The sequence below is a fragment of the Planococcus citri genome, chromosome 5 (genome assembly GCF_950023065.1).
Source record: "Planococcus citri chromosome 5, ihPlaCitr1.1, whole genome shotgun sequence".
Taxonomy (NCBI): Eukaryota; Metazoa; Arthropoda; class Insecta; order Hemiptera; family Pseudococcidae; genus Planococcus; species Planococcus citri.
Window position 1 is genome coordinate 70,457,622 of NC_088681.1, and position 25,095 is coordinate 70,482,716.

The 25,095-nt window shown below is 35.3% G+C and overlaps 1 protein-coding gene across 6 annotated transcripts in view; it reads right to left on the reverse strand.

Moving 5' to 3' along the window:
* Positions 1-25,095, reverse strand: part of ss (spineless) — a 176,525-nt gene that overhangs the window by 8,219 nt on the left and 143,211 nt on the right. For all 6 annotated transcript variants that reach the window (XR_010559381.1, XR_010559382.1, XM_065368471.1 and 3 more), the window contains 4 exons: positions 13,457-13,666; positions 5,808-5,995; positions 5,258-5,364; positions 5,029-5,170 (listed from right to left, as the gene is read on the reverse strand). Coding sequence is in view for 4 of the 6 variants with exons in the window: in XM_065368471.1 (XP_065224543.1) it covers positions 5,029-5,170; positions 5,258-5,364; positions 5,808-5,995; positions 13,457-13,666 (647 nt within the window). In the remaining 2 variants the exon portion in view is untranslated. The remainder of the gene's footprint in view (positions 1-5,028; positions 5,171-5,257; positions 5,365-5,807; positions 5,996-13,456; positions 13,667-25,095) is intronic.

Consider the following 25,095-nt stretch of genomic DNA (forward strand, 5'->3'; position numbering starts at 1 on the left):
AAATTATCATCGAAAAAAATTTACCAACTTAAAGGACATTTTTAGAATTTTAATGAGAGCCATGGAGAGGTGGCGAGTGAGGAAGAAAGAGAGGGGAAGGGAGTTAAACACCTTCAAAAATTTCAAAATTCAGCATTTTGGCATGTTTTGCAAATTTTGTCATTAAGGGTAAAGGTACCAAATATCAACCCCCTAGTTTATTTTTTGAATTTCTCGGAGCCAAATTGAGCTGGAAATGTCGGTGATGGCTTAAACGATAGATTGACATGTCTACTTCAACATCCCAAAGCCCCAAGACCCAACATTTTCATTTACTATCATTTTTTTACATTTTCCAAAAAAGTTCAAAAATTCAACAAAAAAAAAGTGACCCAAATATCAACCCCCTAAAAAAATGTGTTGAAAATGAGTAAAAAAAAACACCGAAATCAAAGTCTGAAGGCGTTAAAACAAATATTTATTACTTAATACCTGAATATAAAGTATTTAGATCGTTTTTACAAATTATGAAAATTGTTTACTTATCAAAAAAAAAGTGACCCTAATATCCCTTAAGCGATGACTTATTTTTATGCTGACATCGCTGAGGAAACCTCCGGGTTATGTTAAGTTAACAAGTAAAATTAAAATACTGACATCACTGAGGAAACCTCCGGGTGCTGACATGGACCCGGAGGTTTCCTCAGTGATGTCAGTTCTCGAGGGATCAACCCCCTCAAAAAATGTGTTAAAATTTACAAATGAATAAAAAACACAAAAATCAAAGTCTGCAGACGTTAAAACAAATATTTATCATGTACCTACTTGACATATCAACATAAAAGTACCTTAGAAAATTTTACCCACCATTTCTCACGATTTTGGTTTATCTTTCGGCATGTCTGTATCAAAAAACAAAGTCTTGAAATTGTCAAAACAATGGGGGGTCGAATTTAGGGTACGTCATAATCATAAAAGTAACGTTGACCAGAAATTTGAAAACTCACTGTTGAAATTATCCAAAAAGTAGTTAGCACTAATTATTCGTTCAAGTGTCAGTTTTAAATAAAAATTAACAGGTAATTTATCCACCAAAAACTATTTTTACAAGCTCACAGGCTTGCGGAACGATTAAACAAAACGGTATTGGTATTTCAAATGCAGTGGCTAAAACGGTATTGGTTTTTGGTATTTTTCAATTTCTACCTCAAAATTTTGGTTTTTGGTATCGGTTTTTCCAAATGTACATGGATTTTATATCAGTTTTTGATTTTGGTATTGGTATTTTACCAACATGAAACCAAATTGAAAATTTCAAAATATGTACATGCTAATTACAGAATACTTTGCCTAAAAATTCAAAAATTGAGAGAGTAAGAAGTGTAAAAGCTAAATTGAGTATAAAATGAAAGTGAAACAACAAAGAAATGTGATCATTCAAATAAATGAACTTATTTTGTTTACTGTTGGAATTGTTTCATTTGCAGAATTATGAAAAAATGAATACTGAAATACAGATTTTGAAATAATTTTGGTATTTGTTTTCGGTATTTGTACCAATTTTGAAAATCTAATTGGTATTTTGTAAATCAGTTTTTCATTTGCCAACTTATCGGTATTGGTTTTCAGTTTTTTAATTTTTTTCGAAAATTAAGCGGTTTTGCCGGTATTGGTTTTTTGGAATTGGTATCGTTCCACAACCCTGCAAGCTCACTTCAAACAAAATTGAAAATTTAATGTTGACTTTCTGATTTTCGTTTTTTTGCTTGCCATTTCTCACCATTTGGGTTTACAGCGTGCAGCGGTGATTTTGGTCTCATTCGCTTTTTCTGCGAAAAACAATAATAAGAAAAATGTCTTTCCAAAAACTTTGTGGCATCATCAGGCGAGTTAGATGGGGGGGAGGGTTGGATTTGAAGAGGGGGTCGATATTCGGTACCTTTACCCTTACCATTGCGACTTTTTATACTTATTCTAATGTACCAGAAAATACACAAAAAACGAATCGCAGAAAACAATTTCCAGTTTGTAGAGGCTAATTTTAGGGAATGAATGTCCCACAAATTTTTTAAAAGCAGTAAAAATTATAAAACAATGGTCCTATAATGAATTAGAGAAGAAGGGAGGGTGGTTAAAATGTCTCGCAATTCTACAGTTTTAATTAATGTTGTAAACTTCAACATTGTTACATTAGATACTTTTCAACCCTCTCCCACTGCCTTCTGTGCAACTAGACACAGATCTCCCATTCTTCAACTGCCTTTGGATGATTTTTTTTCAAATTTTCTATCCCCGACGGAGGTGAACCCCTGGTTAAAATAAAAACTCACGCTAACAAAAGAGAATACAAATTTGGAAACTGGAATGTAAGAGGATATGCAGCTAAGGAAGCAGAAATAAACAAAATTCTAAGCAGCAGAAATATAGACTTTGCCATGATGTCTGAAATGAAGAAGAAAGGAAGTGGAACAACAGAATCTGGAAATTACATGGTTATCTACAGCGGAGTTGACAAGAAAAGCAGAGCTGCAGGCGGCGTGATGTTACACATACAATACATAATAAACACCACTAAAACATCGACTCATACAACATATGGCATGAAAGAATTGTATCAGCAAGGATGCGATTGAAAAAAGACTCTCTTACAATAATCGGAGTATATTTACCAGAAGAGGGAAAAGAGGAACAAAGTGGAGAGTTCTATGAACAACTACAAAGGGCAGTAAAAGCAGTAAACCCAGAAGATAAATTGAAGAGTTCTATTCCAAAGTGGGTTGAGTCATTTTTAAAAAAAAAACTCGTTTTATGGAGATTTTTACTTCAAAAGTGAGTTGAGTCATCTTTTTTTCAAAGTGATTTTTTCTACAAGCAATTGTTCTGAGTTGAGTCATCTTTTTTTCAAAGTGATTTTTTCTACAAGCAATTGTTCTATGTCCAAAGAAAGGAAAGGTGCACCGACCTTTTGAAACAGAACAAATTTTAGCAACAAAAATTTTAAACGCATTTATTGGTGAAAAAAATGACTAAACCCACTTTGGAATAGAGCTCTTCAATTGATAATAGCAGGAGACTTGAATGCTCAAGTAGGAGATAAGCGTACAAAGACAGTAACTGGTATGTATGGAACAGAAAGAATGAATACAAATGGGAAGAGAAGAGACTGATAGATGTTTGCACTTTCAACGGACTAAGAATCATGAATACATTCTATTAACTCAAAAAAGATCACAAGATGACATGGAGCAATACAAGGAGGACTTGAAAATTTCATAAGGCGGGTCTAGGTATACCAATTGGCAGAAAGATTTTGGAACTGGACAGAGCTAAATCGAAAGAACAAGCAAAAATTGATGGCTTGGTATAAATACCACATTAGTCCAAAATCCTAAATTTTTCAGGAGAACAAAAAAAAACGTTTAAAACATTCATATCTTGTTATTTGCAGTTTTAGATTGCATTATTATATTTTAGAGGTCTTAATGGTATGGCCTGATGATATTTTATAGGTTGATCAAATATAATTAGTTGATTAAAGCGCTTTGATAGGTCATACAAGGTTTCTAGAGACGACATACGAGATTTTCATCGTACTTACGTACGACTTACGTGGTTTTCAAATTTACAATTGATGAAATTCTTGTACTTACCTCGTATGTCGGACTTGTGTGTTTTTTAATGTTGGATTTTTGCCGATTAGAGCGCTAGGATGCGTTTTAGATGTACTAGGTTTTTAAATTCGGATTCCTCGTTTTTTTACTAAAGAAACCGCAAAAAAGCATTTTCGAAAAAAACTGGACTTGCGAGGTTTTTATACCAAGCCATCAATATGTCAATAGCCAAAACTTCAGACGTTACAGCTTTTTTTTTGATTTTTGATGAATTTTTGAAAATCAAGGGGTTAAAATGGGAAAAAATCAAAATTTCCACAAATTGGCGAAGAAAGTCGAAAAACTAGTACCTCGTTTTAGACCCCCCCCCCCCCTTGAATCGAATGAAAACAGTTTCGAATCAGTTTTAAGCAGTTCTGGAGCCTCCAGCAAATTTTTCAAAATTGAAATTTCAACAACATTTTAACCAACGTAGTTGAAAAGCTTAAATTAACCCTAATTTTAAGGTGTTGGCAGTTGATTAGAAATGGTCTACTGCTAAAGTTGCAATTGGACAAAATTTAGGACACTTTTTTTGGAAATCTGGAATTTTCAAAATAAGACTGAAGGCTCCAGAATGGCTTGAAACGACTTTCAATCAACTCAACACGTTAATATAAAATTTGGCAGAAATTTCATATTTCAAAAATCCATTGAAGGCTTCAGAACTAACTACTCAAATCGGTCCAAAACCGCTTTCTATGGTTTCTAGGAGGAGTAGGAGGAGGGGGGAGGGGTTCAAAATTAAGGTTTATGTCAAATTTCAGCTTGAGACAGGTCAATTTGGTAAAAAAAAAATTCCCCCATTTTTGGGCCTTTGATTTTCAAAAATTGACCAAAAGTCGACAAAAGAGCAATTTTGACACAAAATATTTGGAAAACATTTTTTTGGGTTCTACGTACCGAAAAGAATTGTTTACATAATTTTTAATTTGAGGAATCAACAAATATTTTTTCTTGAAATTATGACACATGAATTGAAAATTTTATAAAAAATGTCACCGATTTTCGTTTCATCTCAGCTTTATAATTCATTCAACATGAGGGTCTCTACACAGGAGACCAATTCTGTTGGAAAGATCGGAAGAAATTTCAGTTGGGAGGCTAAAATTTTTAGGGACTTTTTTCACCAACAACTCTTGGGGGTGAAAGGGGAAAATGACACCAAAATTTCAAAAAGGTATAAAACGAAGACCATCCTTTCTTCTAAAATTGGACCCAATCTTCACCTCACACGAATGTTCAATTTTAAGGGTCAATAAAATTAACAAGATAAAAATTCACGCATAAATGATTTTTTTTTCTTTTTTTCCTTTTTTCAAACCATCAAAAAATTCGTATTCCAAATCGTGTGAAATAAACCATTCAAAAGGGCTAAACTCAGGTATTATGTACTTACATCAAAGGTCTATGCGTACAGATGACAAAATCTGGCTTAGAATTTTTATACACTAATCTCGAGCTGGTCTGTAGCCATTGCCAAGGCCCATCTTTTGTTTGATATCGATACGCTATCATACCCGATGCTCCAGTCTTCAATACTGAAATTGAAACACACATTAAGCACATTTACATTACATTTTTTTTAAATTATTATTTTCAAAAATTATGAATCTGCATTCACTTACGCTCCTGATGAGCACTGGCAACGTAGGCGAGGTCATCATAATGGACGAGATCGTAACCTCCCATGTTGGCCAATTCACTATCTGAGTATCCGAGTAAAATTTTACCCCTGCAAAAAATAATCATAATTATTAGGTGCATCTTTCGCTTCGAAAAAAAAATAGACTTTTCAAATATTAAAAGAACATATACAAGACAAACATTTCTCAAAAATTAATTTTCTATCTAATTTCAATGGCACTTTCTCAATTTTAGGTCAAGCGAAGTCCTTTTTTTTTTCTTTTTGAAATGAAAATTATTCAATATTTCTCAAAAAAATTATTCAATATTTCTTTAATTGTGTTAGAATTTGACCCCTTCAACAACATGAAAATCAAATGCTGAATTTCTCCCTTACGAACATTTCGGATTTCATTTCCATGTCTTCGTGCAAATTCAGATATTATTTTTGGATTTGAACACTCATTCGATATAACCTGAACTTTTTCTTTCAAATCACCACATTTTGTTGGTTCATCAGAAAAAAAACAATAAAATTAAAGCGATACTCACCGTTGATCCATCGAAACCAGAGACAAATCTAATTTATGTTTACTCTTGAACATGACTTCTTTATGAGGTATCTCTAACAAGGACGGCGGGCCGAACGGCGTACAAATTGCAAATAAAGCTAGCGGGGGCTCTTCGGTTTTTCGATATTGACCATGTAGCACTTTAACTCTTCCTCGAATATCTAACCTCTGTAACACGACACACGCAGATATTTCGTCACAACAAGAAACAAACGTGAAAAAAAAACGCTCGATGATCTATCACTAGGTGTAGGCAGACAGTCTACGTAAATCCAATCGAGTCTCTTGGTCTCTGCTTCTGTGTTCATAAAGCACACAGCGCACCGTACATATAATAATGCTCGTAAATTCGAACCAAATTGAAAATTCTTACCGGCAATTATAATAATTAGTCGATGTGTCATCGCCGCCGTAATACTCGTATCCAGCCGCAATAACGACAACGACGACAGTCGACAACCGCGCCAAGGGTCAGAGGGAGAAAACAGATAGTAAAAAAATACGTTCGTTGTAGGCAGCTTGGCGCAAAAACAGGTTTTTAAATACCGCCGATAATTATCAAAATTAATAATTCAGTGGTCAGTACTCGTACGAGTGTCGAGTATACGTATACGAAGAAGAAGAAGAAGAAAAAAAAAGGAAGCACAAATTACTTACGTAACGGTCTTGTAACTTAAATTCATTGGGCTTTTAAGTTTTCACAGCGGTAATTATCACTTCATATTTTCAGCAGTGGTCCGAAAAATACGTATTACACGATGCTACCCTAATTTTAAAAGCGGTTTTTGATACGTGGACGCGCGTATAATTAACTCTGACAACGCCAGTCGCCAACGTACACAGCTACAGCTACACAAGTATATTTATGCAGATACGATATACGAATATTTAGAGTACCTTTATGCATCTCTAATTAAGTATCCGGTTGTGTTTCTTCCTTTACTTTTTATTCGTTCTCTGTACCAGTATACTCCAGTAGTATACCCTGAGGATTCACATTTTTTAAACGAAATCTTCCAACCACAGTTGAGGTTTTTTCGACGTTTCATTTCAATAATTTGGAAAGGAATTCTCTGAAAGAAGTGCACTGCCTGGCATATGCCACAAAAATCAATAGAGGTAGCGAATCGTCTCATTTTTTGAACGATTGCAGGGACCAATACCATTTTCAGTGAAAGCAATAACCAAAAGTGACCTTTATTTTTATGAAAATGGAGTGGTCATCAGTTCATCACTTTCTAGATAAAAAAAAATTGAAAAAACCTGTTTATATAGTCTATCTAATCCGATTCAGATCCAAAATGTCGAGATTTTATTTGTGATTCAAGATTCGTGATTCGAGTCCCCTTTTTTTAAGCTGATTCGTGATTCATCGTAACAATTTATGAGCATTGAATGAACATTCGTGAACAATTTTTTTGTTCCTTGTTCATCTTAAAATCCTGAGGTATTTTATCAATTTTTGGTCATCGTAATTGTTTTTAGATCATTTGAAGAATTTCAAACGTTGTTTTGTGCATATTAAAAGATTGGTAATTTTAAATTCAAATAATTTTATTGCCATTTTTTTCTAGAGTTTTTCTAGAGCACCTAGGTATTTTACGTACCGTTTATAAAATTGCATTCAATTCTGATGATATTTGATTCATCAATTTTTTCGAATTTTCCACAAGTGGTTTGATATTTGAGCATTTTTGCGAAATTTCTAACTTGAAATTTTAAAATATTTCATCTTTCAGCAATAATTTTTAACCATTTTTACGACATTTAAACAAACATGATTTATAGGTATTAAGGAAGGATAAGATGAAAAAATCTGCAGTCACTCAAAATTTGGCAAAACTCAATAGGCTAGTAGTTATTACCCTAATGTGAAACTACCTCAAACATTTTTTGGAGTCGACGTCGCCCCCTTCACCCTAACCGGAGTTATGTGACTGTATGTACATGAAATTTATTATTTTCTTTCTTTTTGTGGGAGGGAAGGAGGGGGGGGGGTAGTTCAAAAATATCTAAAATTTCACAAAAGATAATCACAATTAAGGAATTGCGTACGTATGTGGAATTTTTCCAACATCGTTTCCGCATACTTAGGACCTAAGGGAAGGGAAGGGGGGTTGAAACTTGAAAATTTCAAAAATTCTCAAGATAAAATGGAGAGGAGACCCTCCGCTAAATTTTATTAAAAAGTGAGCAATTATTTGCAAAGTTTGCTCAATTTTGTTGATTTCTCAAAATTCACAATTTTCCAAAATTTCGCCAAAATATTCAGATTTTTCTCAACAATTAGGAGAGATTTTCAATAATTGGAGGTCAATTTAACAATGAATTTAATTATACTTTCTACACTTTTGACAAATTTTTATTAAATTTTGATGTATTTGTATTTGATTAATTACTGTGAAATTCCGACAAAATTTCATTGGTTTTCGGTGATTGTCATTGGCTGTAAGGTTTTTTTTAAATGTTTTATACCTTTTTAAGATTTCTTTAAACCCCCCTTTTTTTTTTACCAAATTTCATCGCATTTTTGTAATTTTTGATTATTGATTTTGATTCTTGTTCACGCAATTTTTGATCATCATCATCATAATTGAACTTTGACCCGGTGAGCTGTTCAGCCCGTCTGGGAAAATGTAGAAGAATTGCTCGCCGATGGATCATCAAGTCTTTTCTTCGGTCTTCCTCTGCTCCTCCTGCCAGTTGGAGTGTATTCTTTGACTTTTCGAGGGGACCGTTCATCAGGCATTCTGTCAACGTGTTTTCGCCATTTCTTTCTGTAATCTTTCACTTGTCTAATGATTGGCTCTGCTCCTAGCTCCTTCAGGATGTCTTCGTTCCTTTTCCTATCACGTCTAGTATATCCTGCTGTGGCTCGCATGAATCTCATTTCCGCTGCGGTTACTCTGCTTTTTATATCCTTTTTCATTGTCCATGTTTCACTTCCATACAGCAGCAGCATTGGTCTTGCCAGCGTATTGTAGATTCTTATTCGAGTTTCAGATCTGACTTTTCTTGGAGGTATGGCTCGGTTTATAGCTCCGCTTACTCTCAGGAATTTACTGATCTTAAGTTGTGGGTCAACTTCTCCTTCATATGACAGCTCACATCCGAGATATTTAAAGCTTTTAACATGTTCTCCAGGCAGTCCATTCACAACGATTTTACTGCGTACTGGCTCTTTCCCCTCGAAGGCCATCACCTTTGTTTTTGACGACGAGATTCTCATTCCGTACTTATCAGCTACTTTCTGAAGGTTGTACATACATTGCTCTCTGCAAATCATCTTCGTTGTCAGCAAAGACCACCTGATCATCAGCAAACAGCATGGTATTGACATGGGTGTCATTGATGTCTAGCCCTTTTGGCTTGGTTTTCAGCCATTCTTTAATCATGTCATCAAGGTAGATGTTGAACAGACTACATGCCATTGGGCATCCTCTTCCTATCTTCTTTGCTTCCGACATGTTTCCAGATCTTACTCTTATTACATTATCCGTGTATATTTCTTCAATTAGGCGTACTATTTGTCCATTCGCTTTGATTTTCCTCAGGATTTCAAACAACCTCTTCCTTCATACTCGATCATACGCCTTCTCCAGATCAACAAAGACATGTGGGTCTCTAGTTTATATAGTTTATAATTATGTGAGGGCGCATACAGAAAGGGTCCTTATGACCAAAAAATGAAAAAAAAATTTCCCTGAAATTGTTGTAGGAACTCTTAGAGAATCGAATAGAACCTTCCATAGGTACCAATTTTTATCATTTCATCAAATTTTTTTACTTTTAAGCGAAGCATGCATAAATTTATTACTCACAAAAGTTGAAAAATGATGCAAAAAATTTGAAAAAAGACGTAAAAACGTGTAAAAAATGAAAATTTTACAAAAACTTGTGACTTTAAAAAGACATGAGTGGAAAAAATCATAAAAGATTTTTTCAGGTAGCGGAACCCAAACCCAGGACTTCCAGCAAAATGATCCATCAGTATAGACACTTAGACACCGGTATCGACTTATGAAATGTATTTTTTAATAATATATAACTAATTTTATTTTGAAACTTTATAAAAAACACAAATTGAACTGAAAAACATTGCCACATTAGCCGCAAACGATTTTTATCAAAACGAAGACTCTAAAATTCTTGATAATATCAACTGAATTGCTCACTGTATCGACTTTGTAGTGTCTAATTTGGCCAGTACAGGTCATTGGAGGGTGTGGGTGAATGTGTGGCAGTATGTAGGACCTTCGAAGTTGTAATAGCCATACGTAATCTTACCTTAAAACAAGGGAAATAATGCAAAACTTTGAACCCCCCTCCTGTGAAATTTTACTTTTGGTCATATGGTCCCTTTTCGTATGCGCCCTCACATATTCTCATCTCTTCTCCATCAGCAGCTTTGTTGCATATACCCCATCTATGCATGATCTTCCCTTTTGAAATCCATTTTGGCATTCCAATATCATTACCTTAATGCTGAATCCGAGTATGTCCATACAAAAAAAGTACAATTTTACGCATTACTGATAACTGACAGGTTTGGATATGCTTGGAAGGGTTTGTTGAGTTCTGATTGAACATTGGTCAGCTTCATGCATCTTCGGTGGTGCATTTTAACTGTACTCAGATGCAAATTTTTCAATTCAGGGCTTCCCAGAGTCTTATCAGTGACGCAAAACAACGATGTTTTTTTGGATGGACATACTTAGATTCGGCATTAAGGTAACAATATTATTGGCTCTGCATGGCTCTCGATTCTTCTCGCTAGCATCTTTGCAAGTATTTTGTAAGCAGCATTTAGTAGGCTAATTCCACGGTAGTTTCCTAGATCATTTTGGTCTCCTTTTTTGAAGATGGGTATTACAATTGCAGTGCGGAAGTCTTCTGGTATGGTCACACCTGATAGTAATTTATTGTAGAAAGCTAGCAATCACTTCTTAATGGTTATTGTGACGTTCTTGAATAAGTCTGTTGGTAACTTATCACTGCCTGGGGCTTTTCCATTTCTGGAGCTTTTCAAGGCTCCATCTAGCTCTTCCCAAGAGAATGGCTCATACTTGTTCTCCTCACAGTTTGCTGCTTCAATTTCATTGTCGGGATCACTCCATAGGTTAGCGTAGTATTTGGCCATTTATTCACAGTCTGGTGGGGCAATGTTTGCTCTATGTACCTCATCTTCCAATATTATTTTGATTATTTTGAACACTTTTGGTTTCAGTTTATATCGCACCTCGGGAGCAATAAGGTCACATCTCAAAAAAAATCAATTTTGATGTTTTTGCATTTTTGGGGTTTGCATGACCCCCTGCAACCAAAAATAACACTTTGAGTCGGGTATGCTGCTTAGATCATGTAAAAAATGCAAAGGGCCTAACTCACAATTTTTACAACATTGCAAGTTGTTTGGAGTTATAAGGTCAATTGCAAGTTGTTTGGAGTTATAAGGTCACATCTCAGAAAACTCCTCTTTCTTTGAGTAAAATTTGCACATACAAAGTGTCAGAAAACAGTTTCAATAGTTTTGAACGTTTTTAAGATGTAATATAAACACAAGGAGTGTATTTTTGGTAGGTTTGTTCCAAAACAAAAAATTTTTGAAATAGAACATTTTTCAGGAAAATTAATTTGCATATATATTGAAATTTCAGTTTTTTGAGAAAAACTCAAAAACTAAGCCCTCTAGAAAAAAACTAACGACATTATGTCGATTGGAAATTTAATTCTCTACAATTTTATTATCATGAAATTTTTTTTGGATGCTTTTTTCCGCCTCCAGATCACTTTTTATGAAAGGTTATAACTCAAAATGTTTTCCAAACATTGAAATATTTCCTCTTTAAGAGTTTATTTTTCAAAATATTCTTATGCTAAATGAAGGTAAGATACCCAATCTTCAAAATGACATGCTATTCATTCCTCACAATTGATTATAAGTTGATGAAAATAATGAATCAAGTTTTAAAAAAAAAGAAAATCACTCTCCTGTAAAATTTCACTTTTTTGAGATGTGACCTTATTACTCCCGAGGTGCGATATGTATCCCTTTCCATGTTCGCCACAAACCTTTTGTATTGTTCCTGTCGTGTTTCTCTTATCATCTTTTTGATTAATTTAAATAAAATTTCACCACTTTTTGAGAATTTTTTTATTGATTTTGATAATTTTCAAGGTTTTTACCACTTTTTGGTGCAATTTTTGCCAAATTTCAACACATTTAGGTAACTTTCACCCATTTTAATGCTTTTGTTACAGCATTTTTACATGTTTTCAACACTTTTTCAAGCAACTTTTGCTCAATTTTTTCAAAAATTTCATCAGTTTTAAGTTTTTACAGCAATTTTGTTTTTTTGAGGTTTTTGGTCTCTAAATCATTTCAAGAAGTTTTCAAGCCTTTTTCGTGTAATATTTTTTTAAAAATCAAATTTCACCAAAATTTCATCGCTTTTTGGGCGATTTTCAGTACCCAATTTTAATGCTTTTTTCGTGTTCAATTATTGTTTCAAATGCAACCTTTGCCAAATGAATGTTTTTTATATTTATTTTACCATTTTTGCAAATATTTGATCAAATCAAAAATGATTCGTGAAAACGAATCGAATCATTTTTTATAAGTAAAATTATGAGGAAATATCAGCATTCAGAATCCGCCGAAGGCTTGCAAACTGCCTTGGAACGTTTCGAAACCGTTTAAAACCTACTCAGGAAAGGGGGAGGGGGTGGAAAATAGGATACAAACCAAATTTCAGCTTTAGAGATCAATTATAGGTGATATTTTGATTTTTCCCATTTTCGACCCATATTTGAATTAAGAGAATTTCGAGCCATGCGCCATTTCAGCTGGTTTCAGAGCTAAACAAAAAGTCGACACAAACACCAAAATACGTTTAAGAATGGAGGAAATACTGATTTTCATTTTTCAAAGTTTTTGTGTCATTCAACTTTTCTCTCACAGTCTGTCCCAATAAAAAAAAACACAAAAACAAAAATCAAGTGACATATTTATTGATATCCTGTTTCAGTGTCTGGGAGGTATTGAGTTAAAATTTCGGCCAATATTCCTACCTCGAGAGAAAGACAAAAAATAGTCGCAGTAAACGAAAGTGAATTGTTTGGACATTTGGATAACTTTAAGAAACTCGTCCGTAGACCTACGTCAGATCAGATTAAATGGGAGACACTTTCCACTCATTTCATTCAATAATTCGGGCCATCATTACCATACGTACGAGTAAATATGTACGTAGATAGCAGATAGCTCATCGAAGCGCAACATTTTTTATATGTAAATTTTCCAGGTACTATGGCTCTATTGGGGGCGCGGCGATGGTGGCGGTGTCAGGTAAAATATTCAAAAGGGTATTGGCGCGAGCGCGGATACATTTATATCGCGGGGACAATAAGGCTTAATGATATTTAGATTCAAATTAAACGTAGTGCGGACTGCGGACTTGAAGAGCAGCTGTTGTTGGCGGCGTGTGCCGATCGCGCGCGAGACGCGAGAGAGACTCGATGGATTAATAGCAGAATACTAAATGAAAATACCTACACGTAGGATAGGTATAGGTAATATACATAATACAAGTTAGGTACATATAAAAATGATAATTTTTTTTTCTTTACCAAAAAGCCGGAAGTATTATCGAGCAAGCATCTAAATCTAACGGTGAAATTTCTTTCTAAAAGGTGACTATTTTCGGGCAGTATAGCTTCTTGTAACGTGATACCGGACTGCTCTGGTGGAAGGAATGAATTCCACATCAGTTGCCTTTGTAGTTCTTCGCGATCTTCCGAGTGTACCAATTCGTAAACTGATTGATGCACGATATCTGACTGCGAACAAACAATACATACGAAATTATTAAAACATAAAGATTACAATTTTCAATTGAAAATTACACATCCTGACGACTGACGTCGATTTTGACACGTTGATTAGAATTGTCGTCATATAATAAATGTATATTTATGTACCTGAGTAACTATACAGGCAAAAGACACATTTTTATCTGGTCGCACCTCGTACAACACGTACTTTTACCTACTTTAATATGTACGAGTACGAATATTATACATATATATAGGTACGTAGATGATATACGAAGTATAAATTAATGATACGACGAAATTTCTTCAATAAAAATGGAATAATGCAGCTGTACATAATTAAGGCGAACTGTTTTACATAAATGCCTGCCACAAAATAGCGCAGCCGCAGGTGTATTAAATAGGCGTACGTAAGTATTTAATATGTACTATGACAGTATCAACTATGTCAAAATACCACTACAAGTACGAGTACGTACGATTACGAATATTCGAATATCTACTTCGAAAATGGGTTTTAATCGTCGTATCGTCCTATTACCATTATTAATGTCGACAATAAAAATGAATAAAATTGAAACAACAAAAAAAACAACAACACAAAAACTGAAGAGAAAGTGTGAGAGGGAATGGGGTGTATCTGGCTGTAGCTATAGCTACCTGCAATCATCATTCATCATAAAATATAAACGTATGAAGTCGACACACGCGCCTTATGTCATGTATCCTATCCCAACAGGAGGAAAGAGGAAATCGCGAACGACGAGTGCAAAATCGACCTAATATAAAGAGGGAGGAGTTGGACTTGCAAGCGATCTATTGCTACGATTAAAAATTTATTTATAGGAGATACAGATTGGTTTTTGTGGACAAGAATACGATTACCGTGTCGATTGCTGGAGGCTCCTAAATGACTTGAGCCTACCAGCAGTCGACTTAAGGGTGAATTTCGGATTTCCAACTTCTTTGACGACATATTGTGGAAAGACAGTTTGAAACAGTTTGCAATCGATTTGGCAGGTCGAAAATCGGGTATATGCTAAATTTCAGCTTTCTAGCTCAATTTGGTAAAATTTTGATTTTTCCCTTCGTTTTTGGCCTAAATTTTCAAAAATTCATCAAAAATCGAAAAATACACTTTCACATTTGAAAGTTTAGCTGGCGATTAATTGTTGCATGCTCTTTCGATCTAGCTTTGTCTAGTTCAAAAAATTTCGCGCGAATCCTATAATTATGTTGTTGCAATCTCCTGAAGTTTTACAAGCGAGGGTAGACAATTTTTTGGACTAGGTAAACATAGCTAGATAGAATGGACATGCAAAAATATATCACCAGCCAAAATTTCGGAAGCTGAAATGCATTTATTTCAATTTTTGGCGAATTTTTAAAATGTCAAATTTTTATACCCAATTCAAAATAGCTCGAAACCATCCGAAAATCAAGCGTTCTGATCGTTAAAGAACCAAAAATTAACCGAATTCACTCGCGAATGATTTCAACAAACCCAAAAATCAATTTTTACAATTTCCCACGACCAAAAAAGAAAACCATAGTTTTGAATTCGGTCTCCTCTTAGTTTTTTGAAAATTAATAACGCATTAAAATCAGTAAAAGCATTTAAAACACTGAAAATCAATAAAAAATTGCTGAAATTTCAGTGAAATTTGGGAATTTTGAAATGCTTAAATTGGCATACACAAATATGGTAAATAACCAAAACATTGAAACCAAAAAAAAAAAAAATCCTTGCAATTGACTCGGAATGTCAAAAATATTAGTCCGGCATATGACAATAGGAGTAATTGCACCCCCCCCCGCCGATCCTCCGGGACAACCTTTTTCTCAAAGGGAACATCCTAAGGAACATTTTAAAGCAAACTTGCCCAAAAAAAGTTGGCCTTACTTACAAAATGGCGGCCATTTTCATTGACATTCAGCCGAAATCGCAGATTTTGCGTTTCAGCATAGGACTTTCACGAAATTTTTCAAACCTTACAAAGATAGACCGAAAGATCATGCAAAAATTCATCATTTGTCAAAATTTCAAGTGCTAATAGTGCGTTTTTCGATTTTTGGGGAATTTTTTAAAATCCAATTTAAGCCAAAAATGAGGGGAAAAAATCAAAATTTTACCAAATTGACCATGAAAGCTGTTTGGCATGTACCTACCCTATTTTCGACATGCCAAATCGATTGGAAACGGTTTCAACCCATTTTGAGCAGTTCTGGAGCCTCAAATAGATTTTTGAAACTTGGAAATTTCATCAAACTGAGATGGAGAGTCGAAATTCATCCTGCAAACTAATTTCAATACGCTACGAAGTTGACTGCTGGTGGATTTCAAGTCGTTTTGGTGCCTCCAGCGAATTTTTTGAAAATTACTGGAGCCTCCAGTATATTTTTGAAACTTGAAATTCCCGCAACATTAATTTATCAAATGGAGTTGGCAAGCTGAACTTTACTTCGCAGACTACATGATGGTTTCAAATTGTTTTGAAGCTTCCGGCTACTTTTAGGAAATTTCAATTTTCCAAAAAAAAGCCATACAACCTTTCAAAAAGGTCGCTGGAGGCTCCAAAACGACTTGAAATTCACCAGCAGTCAACTTCGTAGCGTATTGAAAATTGAAATTAGTTTGAAGAATGAATTTCGACTCTCCATCTTAGTTTGATGAAATTTTGGGGAAATTTCAAGTTTCAAAAATCCACTGGAGGCTCCAGTAATTTTCAAAAAAGTCGTTGGAAGCTCTAAAATGACTTGAAATCCACCAGAAGTCCTTTTCAGAGGGTGTTAAAATTGGAGTGTAGAGTAAATTTCATCTTTCCATCTCCATCTGATGAAATTTTGTGAAAATATTTAAGTTTCAAAAATCTGCTGGAGGTTTCAGGAATTTTCGAGAAGTCGCTGGAGGCTCCAAAACGACTTGAAATTCACCTGCAGTACTTCGTAGCGTATTGAAATTAGTTTTTAGAATAAACAGCTTTACAACTCCAATTTGATGGAATTTTGTGGAAATTTCGAGTTTCAAAAATCTGCTGGAGGCTCCAGAACTACTCAAAACGGGTAAAAACCGCTTCCAATCAATTTGGCTTGTCGAAAATAGGGTATATGCCAAGTTTCAGCTTTCTTGGTCAATTTGGTATAGAATTTCGATTTTTTCCCCTCATTTTTGGCCTAAATTGGATTTTCAAAAATTCACTAAAAATCGAAAAACGCACTTTAGCACTTGAAATTTTGACAGGTGATAAATTTTTGCATGATCTTTTGATCTACCTTCGTAAGGTTTGAAAAATTTCGTGCAAGTCCTATGTTGAAACGGAAAATCTGCGATTTCGGCTGACCTGTCAATCAAAATGGCCGCCATTTTGTAAGTAAGGCTAACTTTTTTTTGGGCAAGTTTGCTTTCAATTGTTCCTTGGGATGTTCCCTTTAAGAAAAAAGTTGTCCCGGAGGATTGTCGGGGGGGGGGGGGGTGTAATTACTCCTATTGTCATATGCTGGACTATGTTGTGTCAACTTTTGTTTTTTCAGACTTCGAAATTTCAACTTTCAAGGGTCTGATGGACGCTCCAGAGTTGTTCAAAATAGTTTGGAATCGATTTCCAACCAATTATGGAGGAAGGAGAGGAAATGAGGAGAGGGGGGGGGTCGAAAATTACAATCAAACCAAATTTTAGCTTTCTTGGTCAATTTCGTAAAATACTTATTGATTTTGATGGTTTTTAGATCGTTTTTTAGGCGTTCGAATGTTTTTTTGTCACTTGAACGAATTTTAAGGATGTTTTGTGCACTATTTGCCATATTTTGCAAAATTTTACATTTTCATAATTTTTTGTTTTTTTTTTGTAGTGATTTTATAATTTTACTTTTTTTTAGAAATCATTGTTATTATACATACATAATTTTCATTTGTTTTTTCAATTGTTTCTGTATAATTTCAACCAGTTTGAAGGATGTTTTGTTCGATTTTTGCAGAATTTCGCAAAATTCTTGTACAATTTCATCAATTTTTAGACTTCTTTATATCATTTTAACAATTTTTACGCATTTTTTGCGAAATTCAAAAATGTTTACTGCAATTTTTTAAGTTTTTGATATTTTTCAATAGGTACTTTTTTTCAACTTTTCAATTTGTTTGAATGATTCCAAGAGTATTTTGAACAAAATTTTATAATTATCATAATAAATCGTCGTTTTATTTCTTTTTTTTATTGGGGGGGGGGGGATTATTTAAACATTTTAGGGTGTTTTTTTCATATTTAGTCCATTTTTTTCAATCACATGTTTTTATGGATTTTGTAGCAATTTTTCCAAAATTTCAATCCACCATGGGCGTGGATGGTGCGGCGTGTGGCAGGTCGAAATTAGACGCTAGAAGTGAATTTTCAGCATTATGGTTCAATTCAAGGAGAAGGACCTAACAGATTTCAAAAACATTTTATATCGCTGTCGATCCAAATTTTTAAACACGGTTTTCCTATGTACATATCTAGAAAAATGGTAATTTCGCAATTTGATTAAAACCAGATCGAGAGGTAACCGAAGGTGAAAGGGTTTACTTTTGCTTTATAGGTCAAGCAAAAACCAAGCAGTTGATCACACTACATTCTAGGAAGAAAAGTACATATCACGAATACGACAGACTTTTCGAAATTCGAATCAATCTATAATCTTCTCTTCGAAGAATCGAACTTGAAAATCGATTAGGTACCTCAATAAAAATTATTCGCGATCGGATTTCTGCGATACTGGGAATAAAAAACCCAACCCACACGTAACAATTACATCGTTGAAAAAAAAAATACGAACACGTGTGGAGTAATTGGACCAGCCAGCACGGTGCCAATCGATGAAAAAAAAATCACCAACGACACCAGTTTTTTCGATGCTGCAGTCTCGTTTTCGTTCACGTTCATTTGCATAACATATTCGTATAAATAACCGAAACAAATGACAATAAAACATAAAAAATATACAAAAAGAAACTACTCGTATTTTTTACGAGATGCGTACTGCTCGGTGGATGGCGATGGCGATGGCGATGGCGGCATCCATCGTATCGATACGACGACGACGACGACGATGTTGACGACAACCACGATTCGGTAGCGGGTAGGTAATACCTATAGTGAAATGTTTATCAACAAAATCGACGATTTGATAGCCGTTTTAAAAGATATATCGTGACATCTTGCCGTTTACCGCCGCGAATACAAGTAATAAAATACCGTCGTAAAAGTAGTCATAAAAATCGATATCATTCGAACAGCGTTTTTTTCCCTTTTCGGTTGCGGTTTTTTTTTTGGTTTTCGGTGGCCCATCAACGATCGAGGCGCGATTGGTGATGGCGATTGCGAAATTGATTGCATCGGGCCACCCACTCTTTGGTATTGATTTTGGTCTTCGAGGAGCTGCCTAATCAGCAAATCGTTCGTTGTGCTAAAACACTGCTGCTGCTGCTGCGGCGGTAATTCGCGAAATCTGATTACAATCGGATCGTATCCCTATCGAATACACACGTAGTAAATGGTCGGGTTGATGTGCCCATGCCCAGTTGTATACCTTACCTATTCTTCGAATCTAATAGTAGATATACGTAAAATACGTACGAACTACATCCGGTCAGCTGACTACCTATAATAATCAACAGCACAGCGGGCTAACATGACACCGACTACGAAACATTGAAAACTGTTCGACTACCAACTACTATTTTAATCCGCCTAGTCCTAGTCCTAATACTCACACTCATCTAATCAAGGTTCAATGTATCGCCTGTTCTCGCTGGTTACATCCTCATCGTAGGCATAGTTAATGTACCTAACCTACCCGTCTATATCATTTTAGATATTTAAGTTTGCATTTTTGTCATACCTCTCTCAAACATATCTTACTACCAAAGGCATGTGGGGCAAGATTACAGTGACAAGAAATTACGATTTTCACCTCGTCGCAGTCAGAAATGCTTCTTCTGAACATGAAAAAGATCTCTTTTTCCTTCGCTGTAGTGTTTAAAGTGTTTATACCAACAATCGTACATTATTTTACCGTTCGCAATAACCAGATTTGGTTTCTGGGGCTCGAGCGAGGATACGCGATTTTGACGAAACAATTTGCTGTCAGCTTGAAATGTTAATAATACCGGCCATCGAACAACAATATAGCAAAACGTTCAATTAAATTAATTACATAGGTTAAAAGAATTAATACGTGTATGATGCGGTGGAAACGCAGCGCAGCGCCAGCTATACCCATGTTTTAAAAATCAACTTGGAATTTACTTATTTTTCTTCCAACGATGGGACCCCCCCCCCCACATGATAATCTCCGATTGGAATGAAACTTGGACTGATAGAGGACCTCAAAAAAAAACTCATTCCCCAATTTTCAGCATGCTCGAGTGGATTTTTCGATCTTTGGTGAAAGTTTAAAGTTTGGTTTGCACAGGTGAAGCAAATCGAACAAAAATCACTAAAAAAAAAACATCTTGCGCAGTTTGCAAGATTAACCGACTTTGCTACAAAAATTCACCAATTTACCAAAAATAACCCCAGCCAAAATTTACCAATTTACCAAAATTTACCAAAATTTACCAAAATTTACCAAAATTTACCAAAATTTACCAATTTACCAAAATTTACCAATTTACCAAAATTTGCCAAAATTTACCAATATACCAAAATTTACCAATTTACCCAAATTCACCAATTTACCAATTTACCAAAATTTGCCAAAATTTACCAATATACCAAAATTTACCAATTTACTAAAATTTACTAATTTACTAAAATTTACCATTTTACCAAAATTTACCAATTTACCAAAATTTACCAATTTACCAAAATTTACCAATTTACCAAAATTTACTAATTTACCAAAATTTACCAATTTACCAAATTTTGCCAATTTTACAAAAATTTACTAATTTACCAATTTACCAAAATTTACCAATTTACTAAAATTTACAAATTTACCAATTTACCAAAATTTACCAATTTACTAAAATTTACCAATTTGCCAAAATTTACCAATATACCAAAATTTACTAATTTACCAAAATTTGCCAATTCACCCAAATTCACCAATTTACCAATTTGCCAAAATTTGCCAAAATTTGCCAATATACCAGAATTTACCAATTTACCAATTTACCAAAATTTACCAATTTACCAAAAATAACTCCAGAAATTTACCAACATTTACCTCAGTAATTTACCAGACATTACCCACTAATTTACCAATTTTCCAATTTACCAAAAATTACCCCAGCAATTTACCAACATTTACTTCAGTAATTTACCAGACATTTTCTCACTAATTTACCAATTTTTACCGACTTTTTTAATTACCCCAGTAATTTACTGCCAAAGGTTTTTACCAATTTACCAAAAATAACCCCAACAATTTACCAACATTTGCCGCAGTAATTTACAAGACATTACCCGTTTTTGATAGGTTGGACTCTTGAACTGTAGAAATCAATATAGAAATATCCTTAAATGATTTTTTAATATCTTACGATAGTTATGATCAGTTGTTTTTCTGATTTTTATGGTTTCGACGTTATTTTTAACTCATTTTATGATGATTTTTAAGCAATTTTTATCCGGTTTTGTCGACATTTGACTCATTTTCAAAATGCAGACGACTTCAGATAAGGCAGAAAGGTGGGAAAAGAATTATCGTCCACGAACTGTGAGATGCTACATACATCTCTAGATACACTGGGATATGGATATAAAGATAGGTTGAATAGTATGGTATAGTGGGTTATAATAAATCATTAGCACAGTTACAATTTTCGGTCAGTTTCTCGCGCGTCGGCTGCAGCTTATGAGGCATTTGCCATCGAACTATTGCGCTATTAATTTAAAACTAATTACGATTCTGGAATCGGATCGAAAATTTGTGTACATCGAAGGCATAAATAAGAAATCCATATTAACGTACATATAACTAACGAGTTATTCGTATATAAGTAAGATAGAATTTATGTTTGGTAAAATAAGAAAAGGATGAAGAAAAAAAAAAGAAAAAAAAAACGGGGAAAAATAGCTGAAAATAATTGTAATCTAATAGGTATTATATAGAATGGTCGTTATCAGATATTGATGAGTTTGTTCGCTGCGGGTGATCCGCAGACGTCTCAATAAACAAGACTGTAAAAATCTAAATGAATCGAGCCCGGTCCCCGACTCTGAATACTTGATACATAAAATACACAGCGTACACGAGCACCGCGTGTAATTAACATGGAAATAAATAAGCTTTATATAAATACACGATATGATAATGTCGCTGTACGACTGCGACGACGTGATTCACTTTTTCAGGTTCTTCTCTCATTTCGTATACACGTACAGCTAGGTAGCGTTTTTTTCTCTCTCTCTCTTTCTCATTCTATGGTGTTTGTTTATGACTGGGTTCCGAATTTTCTGCGAGATTTCCGACTACCGAAGAGGATATATTGCCACAAGTACATTACTGCAGAGGCGTGCCGAACAGTTGGAGTGTGAAGGGGGGGGGGGGGTCACACCTACTCCAGACAGAAAAATTTGGGCAAAGTTGAAAACTTTTGGGATAGGTAAATTGGGCGAATTAGAAAAAGTTGGGAAACTTGGTAATAGTTGGAAAGAATTATGGGTAATTTGGAAAAATCAGAGAATAACCAAAAACTAAGTATGAGTTTTTACTTCTTGGATTATCAATTTTTCAAAAGCTTTCGCCCTCGCCAGGTCATTTTCCATTTAAATGCTCTGACCATAAGTTGGAGAGAAGAAAAATTGACTTCTCACCTCAAAATCAGGCGCGAACTGGATCGGTGGGGACCCCTGGCGAATGCATTGAGTGGGGCTTTCAAAATATTAATCCCTCCCCCTTAATAGTCTTTCTTGTCCTGTTTTTTCCTCACGTTCAAATACTTTGATGTTTTTGTCTTTTTGTACAATTTTGCAAAAATTAGTCAACTTGACAGGAACAATACAGAAGGTGTTTTTTGGGGGGGAAGGGGTGAGGGTTAAAATTTGACAGCCAAATAAAATGACGAGTTTTTAAAGTCAAATAAAATATGAAATGACAATTTCGCTAAATGATATAATTTTGCATTAAGGTTAGTAAAAAATTACCATTTCATCAAAATCAACTTTTTGCATTCATAACGATGGTATCTTGCGCTTCGAATAATCAATTTTTCACAATTTTTACCCTCACTTCGCTCGAGCAAATATTCATTGTACTGCGCAATTTTTCAAAAATTTTCAAGAATAGAAAAATTAATTTCGGAAATTTTGGAAACACAACCAAATTAATAGACTTCATAAACACAAGCGACGAGAATGAAAGATACCGGTTTCCACAGTATCAGCTGTTCCCAAAAACTGATCAAGACAAATCCCCAAATAACCTAGAAGATCTTAGAATCCGCCACAAATCCCATATAGTCAACAAGACCAGAAATGTCAGCATAACCACCATAACTGAAGATGGTAAAAATGTCCTCCAATCAAGAAATGGCCCGGGGTCTCTGACCTTGACCAGGCAAAACCAACTTGGAAGCGGAAGGCGCCACGACAGCCAATGTGTTGAGTAGTGCTAAAAGGCATGAGGCTTTGCGATCGGTGGTCAGAGAAAAACTGGAAGCTGAAGGGTGCTCCCCCCGGGGGGAGCTGGTGTCTGGAACAAGGGTTATACCACTGGGACCATATGAGAACAGCCACACGTTAGAAGATGTCAACTCGAGACTTCTAGTGGTGAGGTCATTCTTTGATCATACAAAAAAGCCAACTCTTAAGGACAATCCAATTAGCCCCCAGTCCACTCAGGGGAAATACTTTGCCGATATCGAATACCAAAATGTGGCGTGTAGGATAGTTGATAGGGCCATGGACCAGCTAGTTGTATCCAACAATCTGGGACACCCCTACAGCCTGATCTTCACAAACCACAGATACACCAATGCGATGAAATATCTTGTGCTCAGAGCCATAAAGGAGAGATTCTACCACCCAGTGGGGCCAGCTTCAGTGTACTCCCTGCTTCCATACAGGGAGTACCTAAGCATCAGTGAACTGCACACCAGCTAACTGACCCCCACTCAAGTGAAGAGTACACTTGAACATAAGGAAACGCGACGCAAAGATCCAAAGGGACAACTGGGGACATATATCAGTAAGATCAAACGGAGTATTTACAATAGAAGAACTAAAAGGCAACCTAATGCTGCAAATCTCAGAGTATGCCTTGGTGCATTGTGTTAGCCGGGATTTCTAGATGAGTAAGGGCATAGCGGTCAAATTCAGACGAGCCTTTGGCAATGTTGACACTCTAAAGTCAAGGGGTGCCAAAGTGGGTGATGTGGTGGAGATATACAGCAAAGGGAACTACGTTTTATATGCAATAACCAAGGAAAGACACCAGGACAAGCCGACAATAGGAGACTTTGTACGAACAATGAAAGCTCTGGCAGCCAAATGCGTTTAGCTAAACATCACAAAAATTGCAGTACCAAGATTAAGGTGTGGCTTGGACCAACTTGAATGGCCACTAGTTAAACAAGTGCTCCTAGAGTGCTTCAAGGGCCTTACAGGGACTCTGACAGTTTGCACTCTCCCACCAAACATGAAAGTGTGATTACCCGAACAAGATGTCAAAAACCAATATTGTCAACTGTAAATCAAATTATGCCCGAAGCCAAATTCAAGACATGAAATACTCAGGACTGAATTTACCTGGATCTTGAGATAATCCTAAAATTTACTATAATATTTATCTATACCTACTTGCTAAACTTATATATGTAATATAGAAAACAATCTTTTCTTGTGGGTAGTTGGTGAGAAGCCCTAAGCAAGTGCACCAACTGCCCCACAAAAGTCCAAATAAACCTCGTGGCAATAACTAGGGGACCTAACTTGTTAAGATCACCCCTAGGCAAAATCACTCCCCCTTCAAACTTCACCCTGAGACGGGTTGGGGGCTCAGTCATGATTGGAACAGGTATGCGTGGAAACGAAACCTGGGAAGTGACAACTAGGCCTTAGGCAATAGGTCGCGGTGGACAATCCGTCTCACCTCCCCCCTCCCCCTCTCCCCTCCCTGCTTAGACTTTGGGTGAAGCTATAATTATATTTAGATACATATGTTTATTCTATTAACCCTTAGTCTAAGATTGTTTTTTTTTCTTTAATACATAATAAAATACCTCCACCACCTGGTGCGGATTGGGAAAAATTGAAAAAAAAACACAAATTAAGAAAAATTCAAATTTTTTGTAGAAAATATTATGTATTAATTTTCGAAAATGTCAGTAAAATTACTTATTCAACATATTTTTTGTTTTCACCTCCCTTTCCAAAATTTATTCGAACCACACCTGGCCTATAAGATGGAAAAAATGTGTTGGGGGGGGGGGGGGTGCAAGGGCACGTTAAAAGAGG